The sequence below is a fragment of the Cavenderia fasciculata genome (genome assembly GCF_000203815.1).
Source record: "Cavenderia fasciculata unplaced genomic scaffold Scf_Dfasci-F-a-25c12.r2-5, whole genome shotgun sequence".
NCBI classification, from domain to species: Eukaryota; Evosea; class Eumycetozoa; order Acytosteliales; family Cavenderiaceae; genus Cavenderia; species Cavenderia fasciculata.
In genome coordinates, this window is record NW_004457729.1 from 2,734,288 (window position 1) to 2,748,649 (window position 14,362).

Genomic DNA, 14,362 nt, shown 5'->3' on the forward strand with positions numbered 1-14,362 from the left:
ACATCTATTATTTATTATTTATATAAATCATTGATTGCCCACTTGCACCCAATTGAATGGATTGAGGATTTGGATTTGGATTTAAATTTAATATATTTGATAATGATTTGACACTGTATGGAATCGATTGATTGTCACCATCGGGGCACCCAGGATAAACATTCTCCTCTCGACCAAGTTGGAAATGTTCATTCCATCCAACTGTATATAATGTACTATTATTTTCCACCAAATTTTGTTGTTTAATTAGTATCATTAAATGTTCAGTTCCCATTGCAAACCCAATGATCATTGTGGTTGAGTTGTTGTTTGTTTCATCTTGTTGTATTGGTAGATTAAATCGTTTAAAATGTAAATAGTGCTGATTAAATTCTCCATTTCCCAATATACCATAATCACCTCTACCACTTATATAAATACTATTCTTATTTTTAATGATACAACTATTATTCCAACCACAATAAATGTCTATATTTGAATTATTTGTATTATTATTATTATTATTATCATGGTCATCTAATAAAACAATAGATTGTTTAAAGTTTCTTTGATCTATAGTATTTCCAATTCCAAGTTGACCATATTTATTTGATCCAGTTGAATAAATATGACCATCATCAAATTGAGCTATTGAATGTTTAGCACCTGTTGCCATACTAACAACACGACGTTGATTTGTATTTGATATTGTTGGTTTTTCGACTACTATTATCATTTTTGTTGTTTTCTTCTTCTCCTCTTCCTCCTCTTCCTCCTCTTCCTCTTCTACTTGATCAACTGATAATTGCCCAAATTTGTTACATCCCCAAACCAATAGTTTACCATCGCTGGTCAATGCCATTGAATGACGCATACCACATGCAATATCAACCATTCGATAACCTTCACCTTCAATTAATCTTGGAGTTGGTTGTGAATCTTGTTTTGTTATTTTTCTTTTCACCAATACTATTCTTTGTTTAGTTGGTTTTGGTTTAACATCTTCTTCTTGTTGTTTATCAACATTATTAATATTATTATTATTATTATATTTATCTATATTATTGAGTGTTGTTGTTGTTGTTGTTGTTGGGTTGATATTATTAGAAGAGGGTAACGATGTATTAAAGCCAAGTTGGAAGTGACTATTTGAACCCCAACTCCATAACCTATTATCAGATGACAATGCGACAGTGTGATTCCATCCACATGATATCTTTGTAATCTTGATATTCAGTTGTTTGAAATGGTTGATTGGTGTGAATTGTGTGATTGCCTTGTTGTTGTTGTTGTTGTTGATGGTGGTATCATTTAATCCCAATTGACCACAGTCATTGCCACCAGACATATGTACTGAACCATCAGATGATACATATCCACTGTGATAGCCACCACATGCAATATGAGTAATCACTACACCATCACCATCATTGATAGTAGTAGGTACGAGAGATGGTACACTAACATCATCACAGTTTCCCAGTCCTAGTTGACCATTGCTACCACTGCCCCCTTTATCGAAAAGACAAGAAGAAAGAAAGAAAGAAAGAAAGAAAGGATCTGTATAAGTTAATGCATCTCTACCAATACTACTACTACTAAAGTACACGTGTATGCTATGCTATGCTAATGCTATGCTAATGCTACGCAACACATACAAGAGTATAGCGACATGATGATCGAATGGATGAATGAATGAATGATTCACACTATTTGGAATGCTAATACTATAACCAACTGACCGACCCCTGGGTTCAAAGGCGAACAAGTCAATTTAACGTGTCTAAAAACATCAGTCGCAATGATGTTGTTGCAAAAAATAAATTAAAAAAGAGTTTAAATTGATTCATGGAAGCGTCACCTGATGATGCATCACACCAAATTATTAATAACTCCATTTTTATCTTTATTATTGTTGTTGTTTGCAGAGAAGGAGATAAATACATTATTATTTATTATTATTATTATTATTGAAACCATAGAAAGAGATAGATAGATAGATAGATAGAGACATGTCAGCAACCAATATATATGCTAGTACTGAAATTAAAGCTGTTGCATTTGATTTAGGAGGTAAGAAGAATACAGTCAACAAATAGGTATACATATATAGATTGATTTATTAATTGAATTTAAATCCGATTACATACTACTTTTTAGGAGTTGTATTTTCAGCAGGAAAAGAAGTAGCTAAACAATCATGGGAAAGAAGAGGATATGATTCAACATTGATTAGACAATTATTAATATCGGCGGAATCGATGCAATTGCGTACGGGCAAGATGGACGATGACACCTTTTGGAATGTCTTTTTCAAGAAAAATGTACCAGATACCTATGACGTTGATCTCATCAAGAAGCTCTGGTACGATGGTTATGTAGCAGATCTCGACATTCAAATGGTCATACAGTCACTACGCGCAAACGGAATCAAGGTGGTTGCATTTAGCGGGAATATATCGTCACGTATTGACTATCTCGAGAACAAATACAATATCCGTAGGTTCTTTGACGAAGAGGTCTACTCTTTTGACTATGGGTACACCAAACCAGACGATAGATTCGTCGAAGCTCTCATCCAAAAAGTATTTCCAAAGGCACCAAAAGACAAATTGGCAGACTATGGAAAACACATCTTTTACATTGACGACAATCCCAAAGATGCTGAACCTGCTCTCAAATACAATATTCCTACCTTTATCTACCAGCGAGGTAACATCGAACCACTTAGAAAGAAGTTTGATGAATTGGGTATCAATGGTATGTTTAATCAACAACCCCCCCCCCCCCTTTAAATAATATAATTAATATAATATTAATACCAAAAATCTCTATCTATTCAATAATCTATCTATAAATAGTTCGTGCATCATTCATGTCACTACCAATCAAATAAGAGAGAAAACAAACACATATCACATCTGATTGAATAATAAAAATAATCAGAGAAGAGAAATATAAATAACAGTTTACAAAAACAATGATTAAATTCTTGAAAATGGGAATATATCTTCTATCTATAGATACTTTTATATATATATATAGTATCAAAGTCATTGTGTCTATCGAAGGATTCGATGATCTCATTCATGACCTGCTTGATACGTTCGTGATCCTTCTTGGTGAGCATGAACTCTTTTATTTGTTTTAATGGTTGGTCGAATTTTTGTAAAAGAGATCTTTGTGTTTGTCTTGATGCAAAGTAGAACCAAGAAAAATAGATAATATTATTTTTAATTTACCCAACCCACATCATCCAAGAAACCACACTTTTATTCGTATCTTTTTTTTTGTTTCTTTGCAGAGTGAGAGAGTGAAAGTAGTAACTATACGTATTCGACCGATTATTAATGACTACCATAGCAGCATCACTCATCACCTATTAATAATAATAATCATCAATCAACTTCAACTTGAAAAAAGAGAGAGAAAGATAGAACAACTACAACCGACTAGATCTATCAAGGCAACCCAAACGAAACCAACCCTCTTTATTTATTGTTTGTTTGGGAAGTAGTAGTAGTATACTAGTGGAGTAGTAGTAGTAAATCATCATCATTTATACCGACACAAAATGTTTGAACAGAAACAGAGTAATGGTAGCGATACTCTATCATCGACAACAACGACAACAACAACAACAACAACAACAACAATGGATTCAACACATATAGCAACAGCTGCATCAACCACTTCATCAACTAGTAGTAGTAATCCTCCAGCGACAATGATGATATTCGATACTAGTAATAGTCATAAACGACATTCGATCAATCTTTCCTCACCTACTCTCCCTACGCCGTTTCCCAATGGAGCTAGTTCGGGGATAAGTATCAACCCAACATCACCTTCGATCAATATTGTCAATAACAACAATCCAACAGTTGCATGGGGAGGATTACCATTTATCAGTCAACCAAATCTACTATCATTGTCAGGTGATAATAATAGTAATACTAGTGCTGCTGGTAGTGGTGGTAGTTCTGCTCCTGGTTCAGCAGCATCATCTCTATTTGGATCAACAAACAATAGTCCAAATAGTAATAATTTATTTGTAAATAGTAATACAGGTTCTAATAGTGTTAGGTATGTATTGAAATTTGTATCATTATCACACAATTATAATCATGTGGTTTCTAACATCATTTCATCAAGTAGAAAAGATTCATCAATACAAAGAAGAAGAAGACATGGACAAAGTAAATCGGTCAGTTATTCTAATCTTAGTATGTTTCAACCAAATCAACAAGGTCAACAACCAACGGGACAACAACAACAACAATCATCATTGTCTGCTTCATCTTCACTTGAACATTTGGATATCGAAGAGGATGGAGAATATATAATGGAGTATTGTAGTGTTTTAAAAGACCGATTGAAACAGTTGGCACAAATGTTAGAGCGAGACCAATCAGAGTTGAATCACAAGGATCAAGAGATTGATTTGTTAAATAACCGTGCCAATCGCTACAACAATGAGATTCGCGAAAAGGAGGAAGAGAATGAAAAGATGGCACTGCGAATCAAAGAGCTCGAGAAACAGTCAAGAGGCGATGCGTCGACGATTGCTTCGATGCGAAATGAATTGGAAGAGATAAAGAATGCATGGGTCGATTCGTCAGAGGCGGCCCAATGGAAGGAGCAGATCGAGGCACTCACGAGCGAGCTCGAATCAAAGGATCAGGATCTCGAAGGGTCGCGCCAGCGAATCGACACGCTGACAGACCAGGTGCGACGTGAACGAGAGGTTAATGTAGTGGCGCGAACAGAGGCAGAGAGTGCACAGCGACAGTACAGGACAGAGCGCGAAGAGTATTTCAAAGAGTTGGATATCTTGAGGGCAAAGGTCAAGAAAAACAAGACAGAGAAGCAGACAAACGACGATCGTGTAAAGGCCAAGGAGCGCGAGGTCGAGACGGCCCACAAGACGATCGAAAAGATGAAGCTGCAGCTGTCGAGTAGCGAGATTGAGCTGCTCGACCAAAAGAACATCAACGAAAAGCTGCAGTACAAGCTGGTCGACGAAGAGCGTCGTATGGTAGCACTCAGCTCGTCGCAGCAGTCCATGACACAAGAGTTGAAGCAGTTTGAGGGTGAGCGTCTCGCCATCATCGGTTTGATGAACAAAAACGAGACAGAAATCGAAGAGAGGGTGTCGCTGCTCATGTCAGAGTGCGCCAAATCCAACGAGACTATTACGCGTTTGAACGACAAGATCAGAGAGCTCGAGCGCAAGCTGTCAGATGAGAAGCTCAACAAGCACGTCTCGTCCATTTCTCTGACCGATCCCACCTACACCATTGACGAACGCAAACTAATACGCATCATCCAGGAAAAGGACGAAGAGATCCAACGCAATCAAAAGCAGGTGCAGCGACTACAGATCGATGCCTCGACACTGACCACACGATACAAAAAGATGGAGGAGAGTATGACAGAGAACAACAACCAGCTCCATCAGACCAAAAAGTCGCTACGAAACTCACGAAAAGAGTTATCGAAAATGACGCAAGAGCTATTGTTTTTAAGCGACGAAAACTACAATGAAAGCATCCAAACCAACTATAGTAAGCGTAAATCAGTCGATCTTTCAGAACTATCGAAAATGATTCAGGCTCAAGATCGATCAAGAGAAGAAGAGGAAGAGAATAACAACAACAACAAACATAGCACTGATGGTACGCCTCCAGGCACAACAACAACAACTGTTGCCAACACATTCAATTCTTCTCCACTCAAAAACAACGCATCATTTTTATTACAACGAAGAGAAAGAGGGTTATCTTCACCACAACCAATCAACCGTCAACTACAAACTCCACAGTCTCCAAACGACAGTTTAAATACTAGTATGAATGGTGGATCGCCATCATCGTCGAGTGGTAGCGGAAAGGTGTCGATTGAACAGTTGGAAGACATGTTGGATCGTGCGAGATCGGCCAACATTGGATACAGACTACACATTCAATTTCTCAGCAAAGAGATCAAGACTCTGGAAAAGGATGTACAACAACAAAAAGAATTCAACAATACGGTCATAACTAGAATGAATTTCGATTTGGAAGAGTCTAGACGATTAAACACAAGAATCAGAAAGGCATTCCTTCAGAGATTTGGTAAAGAAGATGACACTATCTTTTTGGATTATTATATTTTAACTGGAAAATTCCATCCACCCATTAATTCTTTACTTCAAGTTGAACTTTCAACATTTACTTTACCATCATCATCACCTAATGCAAGTTCATTATCTTCATCATCTACATCTTCATCATCTTCTTTATCATCTTCTTCTAATAATACAACTGTAATTCCACCACCGTTACCATCAACGGCAACAACAACAACAATAACAAATACCACAACTATCACATCAACAATTTCATCATCATCATCAACCAATCAATCACCTTTACCAATTAAATCAGCACTTAAATCATCTTTAAAAAATTCAAGTAACAGTAATAATAATTCAACATATAATAATAGTGAAGACAACGTTACAAATGATTATAGTAATAATAGTATTAATATAGATTCACTATCACCGATCAGTTCATCCAAACAACAACAACAACAACAACAACAACAACAACAACAAAATCGATATGATAACCATAATACTAGTATTGGAAATGGAAATACCAATGGTAAACCCAAGATTGATCTCAATAAGATATGTAATAGGTGCTCAAAAGATTTTTCACTGTTTACAAGAAAACATCAATGTAGTTCTTGTTCGATGTTGTATTGTAGTGATTGCTGTAATACAAAGTCTAAAATGTGTCATTTCTGTTCACCAGGTCCTATATTACCAAACAAAACAAACACTTCCAAATAATTAAATATAATATATATTAAGTATTAGGAATTAATTTATATATTAACAACAACAACAACAGTAATAATGCGAAAACAGATATACCCTTTCTGTTTGTACTATAATAATAATATACAAATTGGAATTTAATAAATACACACCAAAAGGGATTGAAATTTGTACATCAATCTCTCCAACACAAATTAAATTAAATTGACATATTATAAATAGTTATTTATTCCATATCATCAACTTTGAAATGCATTTGAAAATAACATTTAATTTGTTGGTCTATGTTAAAGAATGAAGAGAATTGAATTAGAGATATGTTTATCACTGATACATACAAGAAGCAATAGCAATAACATTACTAGGAACAGTCCATAGAATTCTTGCTATTAGATAAAACAAAGACTTAATTTAATGATGGTGATAATATTGATCATTTAACATTGATCAATAATATGATATCTTTTATTTATTAGATATCTAGGCTGATGGTGGAACCTGGATTCCAGCATCACTGATAACTTGCTCAAGTTGAGCGATTCTCGAAACCAACTGGGTGTTGGTTTGTTGCAAGTTGTTGTTTGTTTGCTGTAAATCAGCGATTGTAATAGCCAAAGTGTTGTTTTCTTCTAAGGCCTGATCGACCATAGTTTCCAAATGGGCCATTCCCGCTTCTAATTGATGTAACGTGGCTAGATAACAAGAGGTCATAAAGAAATTTAGAAAAAAAAAGTAAAAGAAAGAAAGAAAAAAAAATATTCGTAAATTTGTGTATCTTTAATTTTTTTTTTATAAGTATACCAGTGGATGGGATGGAGGGTGTGGGAAGCATTTTAAAAAGTACCAAAATAATTAATTATAATAAAGAATAATAGGGGATAATATTGTTATAGTTTGTATTTGATTAAAGAATAGTATTAATGATTTGTTATTGTAGTGCTGATCATAGTAGTATTTATAGTTTTGGCTTTCCTCATGAGCAGTCAATTCAAATAAACATACACACGCGAAACAGCGACTTGACTACCCCAAAAGAAGGAACTTTATCATTGGATTTTATTTCCAATGACTTTAAAACCATAGGATTTTAAACTAAGTATTAATAAAAGAGGAGGTTTTGTGACCCCTTTTGGTAAAGAGTTTGATTAATAAAAAAAGAATCAGTAATCACATGAGGGTTTATGGTTACAATGGGGGTCATTTCAATTCCTTTTTTATTTATAGTTTTTTTTAATCATATCCTAATAATAATCAATACTATAGATTTAAATATCCATAAGATTATATATATTTATATTTAAATTGAGCAAGTATGGGTGTGTGTTGATGGATTGGAACTAAAATACCAATATATTTTATTTATTTTTTAAATTTATATCTTTTTGTTTTTCCTAGTACCCGTTTACCATTTGATCTTTAATAAATAAATAATTCCATTCTTTTTGAGAATATAAATTATATTATATTATTGAGAAAAAAAGATTGGTGGAGTGGGAATTAAAGATAGTTTCCTTTTTGGTTAAAGAAATATTGTCCTCATCCAACAACAATCAAAATACTCAGTCCATCAACAACAAAAGAAATATCAAGACATGGGCGAATCACCAACCTCTTAGAACCAAGTTAGAGAAAGCCACAACCAAATAAAGACATTTTGTATAACAGTGTAAATCTCTCTCTTTCTCTCTTTCTGTTGCCATATTTCAACCTAGAAATAACTATTGTATTTGGTCGAATTTTTATAAATGCACCAAAAGGGATTGAAATTTGTATATCAATCTCTCCAACACTAATTAAATTAAATTGACATATTATAAATAGTTATTTATTCCATATCATCAACTTTGAAATGCATTTGAAAATAACATTTTAATTTGTTCGTCTATAGTGAGAGGTCAAGAGAATTTTATTAGGATATTTATATTTACATTTATATATTTTGTTTAACATACATGAAGCAATAGTAATAGCATTACCAGGAGCAATCCATAGAATTCTAGCACCCATACCTTTGACAAAAGCTCTTGGACCTTCTTCTTTAAGAATTCTTTTGAATCCATCTATAATACCTTTATAGGTTGATTCATTGGCTCGCGCCACTTGAATTCTAGTTTTAATGACGTCTAATGGACATGTGACTGCAGCAGCTACGGTTCCGGCGAAAAATCCAGCACCCAACAAGAGTGGAAGTGGAAGAACTTGATCTGGTTTCTTGGTGATCGATGTGGCCATCCATCGTTTTGTTTGTTCATATGTTGCAAAGTAAATACCAACCAACGGACCAAATGTAGCCAATGATGGTAAAAAACCTCTATAAAAACCTCTAATACCCTCCTCTCTGTATATAACGTTGACTGCATGGAATGATCCCCTATAAAATGTAGTTCCAGCTGCAACTTGTGCCTTTTGTACTTGTAATCGTTGTTTGATGACGTCCATTGGTGTCCAAATCATTGCACCAGCAACATCGGCCACCAACCCCGATGTAAAATGGTTGATGATGCCATTGCCTATACTGGGCACCTTGGCCAGCTCTTTTTTACTGTATTCGTATCCATAGAAATATAATGCATGTGCTGGTATGGTTGCAGTGACAACGATAGGGAATCCCTTGTATAAACACCTCCATCCCTCTTTTCTAATGATTGATTGAAATGCATCTATAGTTCCTTTATATTGTTGTTGTCCTACTTTCTAAGTATGAATGTGAATGAATGTAATGAATGTAGAGTATCAATATTCTTGTCGTCGTCCATGTTCAATTGTTTCGATGATGATGATGATGATAAATTACTTCAATTTGTAATCTAGCTCTGATGGTATCGATTGGATGCATGATAGAGTCGGCCAACACACCAGATGCTGCACCGACTGATAACTGTAATAGTGCTGGTTCATCCTTTTTCATCTTCTCTCTCTCTCTTTCTCTCTAATATATGTTATTTATACAACTAGCTAATTAATTAGTTTGTGATCCTCCTTTAGCCGACTCGAAAGCCGAGTAGTAGCTACAGACGATCCCTTGCATATTTTTAAATAGATTTTTTGGGGTGGACAAAAGTTGTCTTGTTGATAACAAACAAACATTATCAATGAATCAACCTCACGCTTATTATCTCTTTCAGAACATCTTAAAGAAACAACAACAACTACTACAAACTATCAACAATATCTTGTTGAATTGACAGTGTTTAACAAAGAAGACAATTCAAGCAGAAGACAACCTCATTATGACAACCAGTTGCAACAGCGTTAGGTAAGTGGATATCGAACAATTTAGAATAGGTAGTCCATTATCAACAACGACAATATCAATAGTAACAATACCGACAACAACAATAGCGATGCCTAAATATGGACAATCAAGTGGAAACCCATTTCAATAGTTGCGATAATTCTTTATGTTGTCAATGATATCCTGGCGCAATCGATATATATTGGTTCTTTAATGAATAGAAGGTGTTCAAGGCTTCCTCTACATCGGTATTGATTACAGGAGCGAGTTTCATTTTATAAATTGATCATTATCTTTTCTTTAAATTATTTATTAGGTTTTCATCTAGATGTTCTTACTTTGGTTTGCTCTATTTTTTGACAGCCAGACGATCACGTAAAGAGTTTACCTAGAAATGTTTTGATTTGTGATTAGGTTTTATCCCAACATACAATCATATTGGCTCTTTAAATAGTTGGATACCACCCTGCTTGCTATAGAGTCATTACCATTTCCAAGATCTAGGAAACACAGTTGTCCAAACTTTAGTAAGTAGGTAATATATATATATATCTATCTCTCAAACAAATAAAATGGTTCATTATTATTATTAATTAGGAAATAAAGTAAATGTTGTTAGGTATGTCCAACTAATTAATTGGGTTTTGAATTCCATTATTCAAGTTTATTTCAATCGCAGTGCTATACACTGACAGTGTCGTTGGTATTATTGTTGTTGTTGCTAGCAAGAACTTTAAGATGCAGATGTATAGAAATATCTTGTTTTAAAAACGCTTATATAATTAATAAGTAATTCTAAATCAATTAAGGAAGAGTAAGGGGGGTAGGGGTTGTTAGTATGTTGGTTGGATATGGACATTAAATAAATAAAATAGTTACCAACTAAAATCTTAATAATTGGTATTCTCTTGAAAAAATTTAATATTCTAAAAACAATACCATCACTAAATGATGATGATTAGAAAAAGGAGAATAGAATGATTGATTAGTATGACTGGTGGTGTTGTTGTTGTTGTTGTTGTTGTTTATATCTGTTATTATCTAATAATTAATTACCCAATAAACTTATCATAGAATGGATTTCGTAATAAATAATATATAAATAATCCTCGTCTTCTTTTTAATTCGATTGATTCCAAATCAGAAAGATACTCCTTGTTGGAACCAAATTCACTAAAGAATTTGCTAGCACCTTCCATGACCAATGATAGAATCCAAGGTTTCCATGATTTCTTTCCATATTTCCAATGTGCAACGCAGTATGCCAATGGTCTAAAAATGAACAACAACTCTCCAATCACCTTGGTGGGATAGTCTGGAGGAGAGCATGGTGGGAGCATAGATAAAAGTGTCGATTCCTCCTCTTCCTCTTTAATTTTCAGTTCGTTTTGTTCAATGATTTGATCTTGTAATGTCTTTCGTGAGCCTTCAATAAATCTCGATGAATTCGATGCCACTCTGGCCTTTTGTGTAAATTCTTGTACATCTTTGGTTGGTACATGAAATGAATGATATACCAACATATTACCATTGGTTTTAATTAATAATTTTAATCTTAAAAATGCTCTAGAGAGATAAATACAATTGATAATTGTTGGTTAATAAATGATTATTTATATGAAACAAGTTGAAGATATATGTACTTTAAAGCTTCCAATAATATAATGATTAACCATCTATTTGATTTCTTTTTAAATTTTGTACTAGCATATACTTCACAGGTTAATTCTATGTTTTGTAGTACTGCTATCCATTTGAGTATTGACAAGTAGTATGGTGGAGGGATGATTTCTTCGGTTGATGTCTTTGATTGATTGTGTGATAACATAATCGTTGAAGATATCCAATCTATATATGTTTGAAATATATTGGTTGCACTGTATACTATGAATGATTATAGATGACAATTGAGTTCATTTTATGATGATGATTCGATTAGTACATAGATCGATTAGTATATTACTCTTTCGATCTGACAACATACATGCTTCTGATATGAATTCAGAGTCATCATATCTGCCGGGCAAGAATACAATCAAGTTTCTAAGCAAACTTATCGAGTCTGCATTCTCTACAAGAAATAGTTTAAAAGGAGATTGAATACTACTCATCTCCCTCTCTTACACTATGTTGATTACTTCTAGTAATATATATACTCTTGTATATTCTACTACTATTCTATAATTAAAGGTAGAGGAACTAACTAACTAATAAGGTAATTTGATCTTGTGCACAAACCGTCTAAGCTTGGAGTGTAAAACTATATTATTTTATTAATTCCAAAAAGAAATAATAAACACCCCTAAAAAAGGGTGCTTTGCCAATCTTCCCATCAATCCCACGACCCCACTCTATGATCATCTATTACCTTTTACGTTCGAATGTGTTAGAGAGAGAGAAAGAGAGAACAACAATGCATTAGAGTAGTGTGAACGATATCTAGGTCATCTAGATGAGACTAGAATCACCATTGTGATTTAATCTTATATACATCTACAATATGACTTACAACAATGCAAACGTTTCGAGATATATGGGTGGGTGTCAAGTAGTCGACTTGACATACAGGAAGCAAGAGTTAATTGTTGTACCGTCACTTCGACGTCTATTCATTCATTAATTAATGTGTCGCAGTCCGGTTACCTATACAATGTTGAATAGACCGACATGATGAGCATCATTCAGTCGCCCGTTGGTGATCTTGCACTTATCCGACCGGTCGCGATCGTCGACACGTTTCTCATAGACTCGTCAATAGTGTGTCGTCCGTTTAACTGTGACTTGATAGTCGCTTATCTTTATCGTCTGTCCTTTGGTCAAAGAACACACAACTATAAATAATAATTGATCAACTTTAATTTATTCATCATCAACAACAACAACAACAACAACAACAACAACAACAAATACAATCAATTAATAACAATCAATTAATCATTAATCAATTGATTTACAACAAAAATGAATATCAATATCAATAATAATAATAATAGATTTGTATTAAGAGAATTCTCAGAGGAAAAAGATTTAAATGCCATTTCATCGATTCCAAGATTACCAGTATCATACAATTACAATGCATTGGAAGGAATGTCACATCCAATCGATTTCACAATCCGTCCAACTCTAACAAAGAATCATAAGATTATCGTTGCTGAAGACAGACAGGAACATCAAGCTGTTGGAGCCTATGCATGTAATATCAAAGATGTGATTGTGTGTGGTGAAAAGAAGACATTGTACTATATGTTTGATATCAATGTTCATCCAGAATACCGTGGTCATTCCATTTCCAATATGTTTTTCAGAGATATTCATAGTGCCGTCAAACAAGACAACCGTTCAACCATCCTTGTCGCATCGACATCAAAGAATAATGCACCAATCAAAAAAGCAACTGGAAACATTGAAATGACTCCACAATATGATCAATGTCAAATGGCTTGGAAGGTATCTAGTCCAGTCAAGGTCAACTCACTCCCATCCAATTGTTCACAGGTTAGATTCATGAAGGTTATCGAGAATGAAGATGTTAAAATCAGATGGGATAATGCATTCCAACAATACAACTTTATTCCATCAAGTTTCTCAGATATCCTTGTCGATAATCAAAAATACCATGAATCAACCTATATTGCAACGATGCAATGTAATGGTCAATTGTATGAAGCATCAATCTCTATTTGGAATCAAGATTTAATATTCACACTCAAGAATCGTCAACAACAAACACAAAAACATCGTCAACTCTATTGTTGTTATTCATTGGGTGAAGATCAAGAAACAAGTGACACTCTATTTAGATACCTTTTACAACGTGTACACAATGAATTGTATTCTCAAGGCATCAATTATGTATTTGCAGGATTCTCAATGACCGATCCAATCAGACAACACTTTCCATTACTTCCAGGTATCAAATCATTAGAATTTACATCGATTGCCAGATTTTCAACTCCAACCGAATTCACTCAATTCAAATCACAATCCAATTACCCAATTTGGAATGATCCACGTGATTATGGTATTTTAATGTTATATCCAGAACAACAACAACAACAAAATAACAACTGTAATAATAATAATATTTTAATTTCAAAACTTTAAAATACCAAAAAAACTGTAATCATTAATAATAATCATTGTAAACTATATTTCACAATTAACTAATAATATTGTAGTTAAACAACAACCATTCATCAGATTGACCGATCAATGGATGATATAAATAAATAAATAAACAAAATTGTATTTAATCGCAACACCTTGTAAATTCTTCATGAATTGGCGCCAACCAACGACAGAGCCCGAATTAAAGT

General features: G+C 34.0%; 5 protein-coding genes across 5 annotated transcripts; 3 read left to right on the top strand and 2 right to left on the bottom strand.

The window, feature by feature from the left end:
• Positions 1-7: 7 nt before the first annotated feature.
• DFA_01437 (regulator of chromosome condensation domain-containing protein) lies at positions 8-1,877 on the bottom strand (the record flags this gene model as incomplete). Its single annotated transcript, XM_004359344.1, has 3 exons — positions 8-1,577; positions 1,638-1,700; positions 1,771-1,877. 3 exons carry the CDS (start codon positions 1,875-1,877, stop codon positions 8-10), a joined length of 1,740 nt encoding a protein of 579 aa, XP_004359401.1.
• A 114-nt stretch (positions 1,878-1,991) lies between these two features.
• Positions 1,992-2,875, top strand: DFA_01438 (uncharacterized protein; the record flags this gene model as incomplete). Its single annotated transcript, XM_004359345.1, has 3 exons — positions 1,992-2,052; positions 2,140-2,739; positions 2,841-2,875. The coding sequence occupies 3 exons, from the start codon at positions 1,992-1,994 to the stop codon at positions 2,873-2,875; spliced, it is 696 nt and encodes a 231-aa protein (XP_004359402.1).
• Positions 2,876-3,553: 678 nt separating this feature from the next.
• Positions 3,554-6,820, top strand: DFA_01439 (uncharacterized protein; the record flags this gene model as incomplete). Its single annotated transcript, XM_004359346.1, has 4 exons — positions 3,554-4,065; positions 4,135-4,791; positions 5,325-5,499; positions 5,552-6,820. 4 exons carry the CDS (start codon positions 3,554-3,556, stop codon positions 6,818-6,820), a joined length of 2,613 nt encoding a protein of 870 aa, XP_004359403.1.
• Positions 6,821-8,199: 1,379 nt separating this feature from the next.
• On the bottom strand, positions 8,200-12,656 carry mcfE (mitochondrial substrate carrier family protein; the record flags this gene model as incomplete). Its single annotated transcript, XM_004359347.1, has 9 exons — positions 8,200-8,222; positions 8,761-9,502; positions 9,603-9,737; positions 9,890-9,938; positions 11,100-11,609; positions 11,687-11,891; positions 12,028-12,112; positions 12,168-12,216; positions 12,610-12,656. The coding sequence occupies 9 exons, from the start codon at positions 12,654-12,656 to the stop codon at positions 8,200-8,202; spliced, it is 1,845 nt and encodes a 614-aa protein (XP_004359404.1).
• Positions 12,657-13,004: 348 nt separating this feature from the next.
• Positions 13,005-14,271, top strand: DFA_01441 (uncharacterized protein; the record flags this gene model as incomplete). The annotated part of the gene is made up of 2 exons (XM_004359348.1): positions 13,005-14,115; positions 14,225-14,271. The coding sequence occupies 2 exons, from the start codon at positions 13,005-13,007 to the stop codon at positions 14,269-14,271; spliced, it is 1,158 nt and encodes a 385-aa protein (XP_004359405.1).
• Between the last annotated feature and the right edge of the window lie 91 nt (positions 14,272-14,362).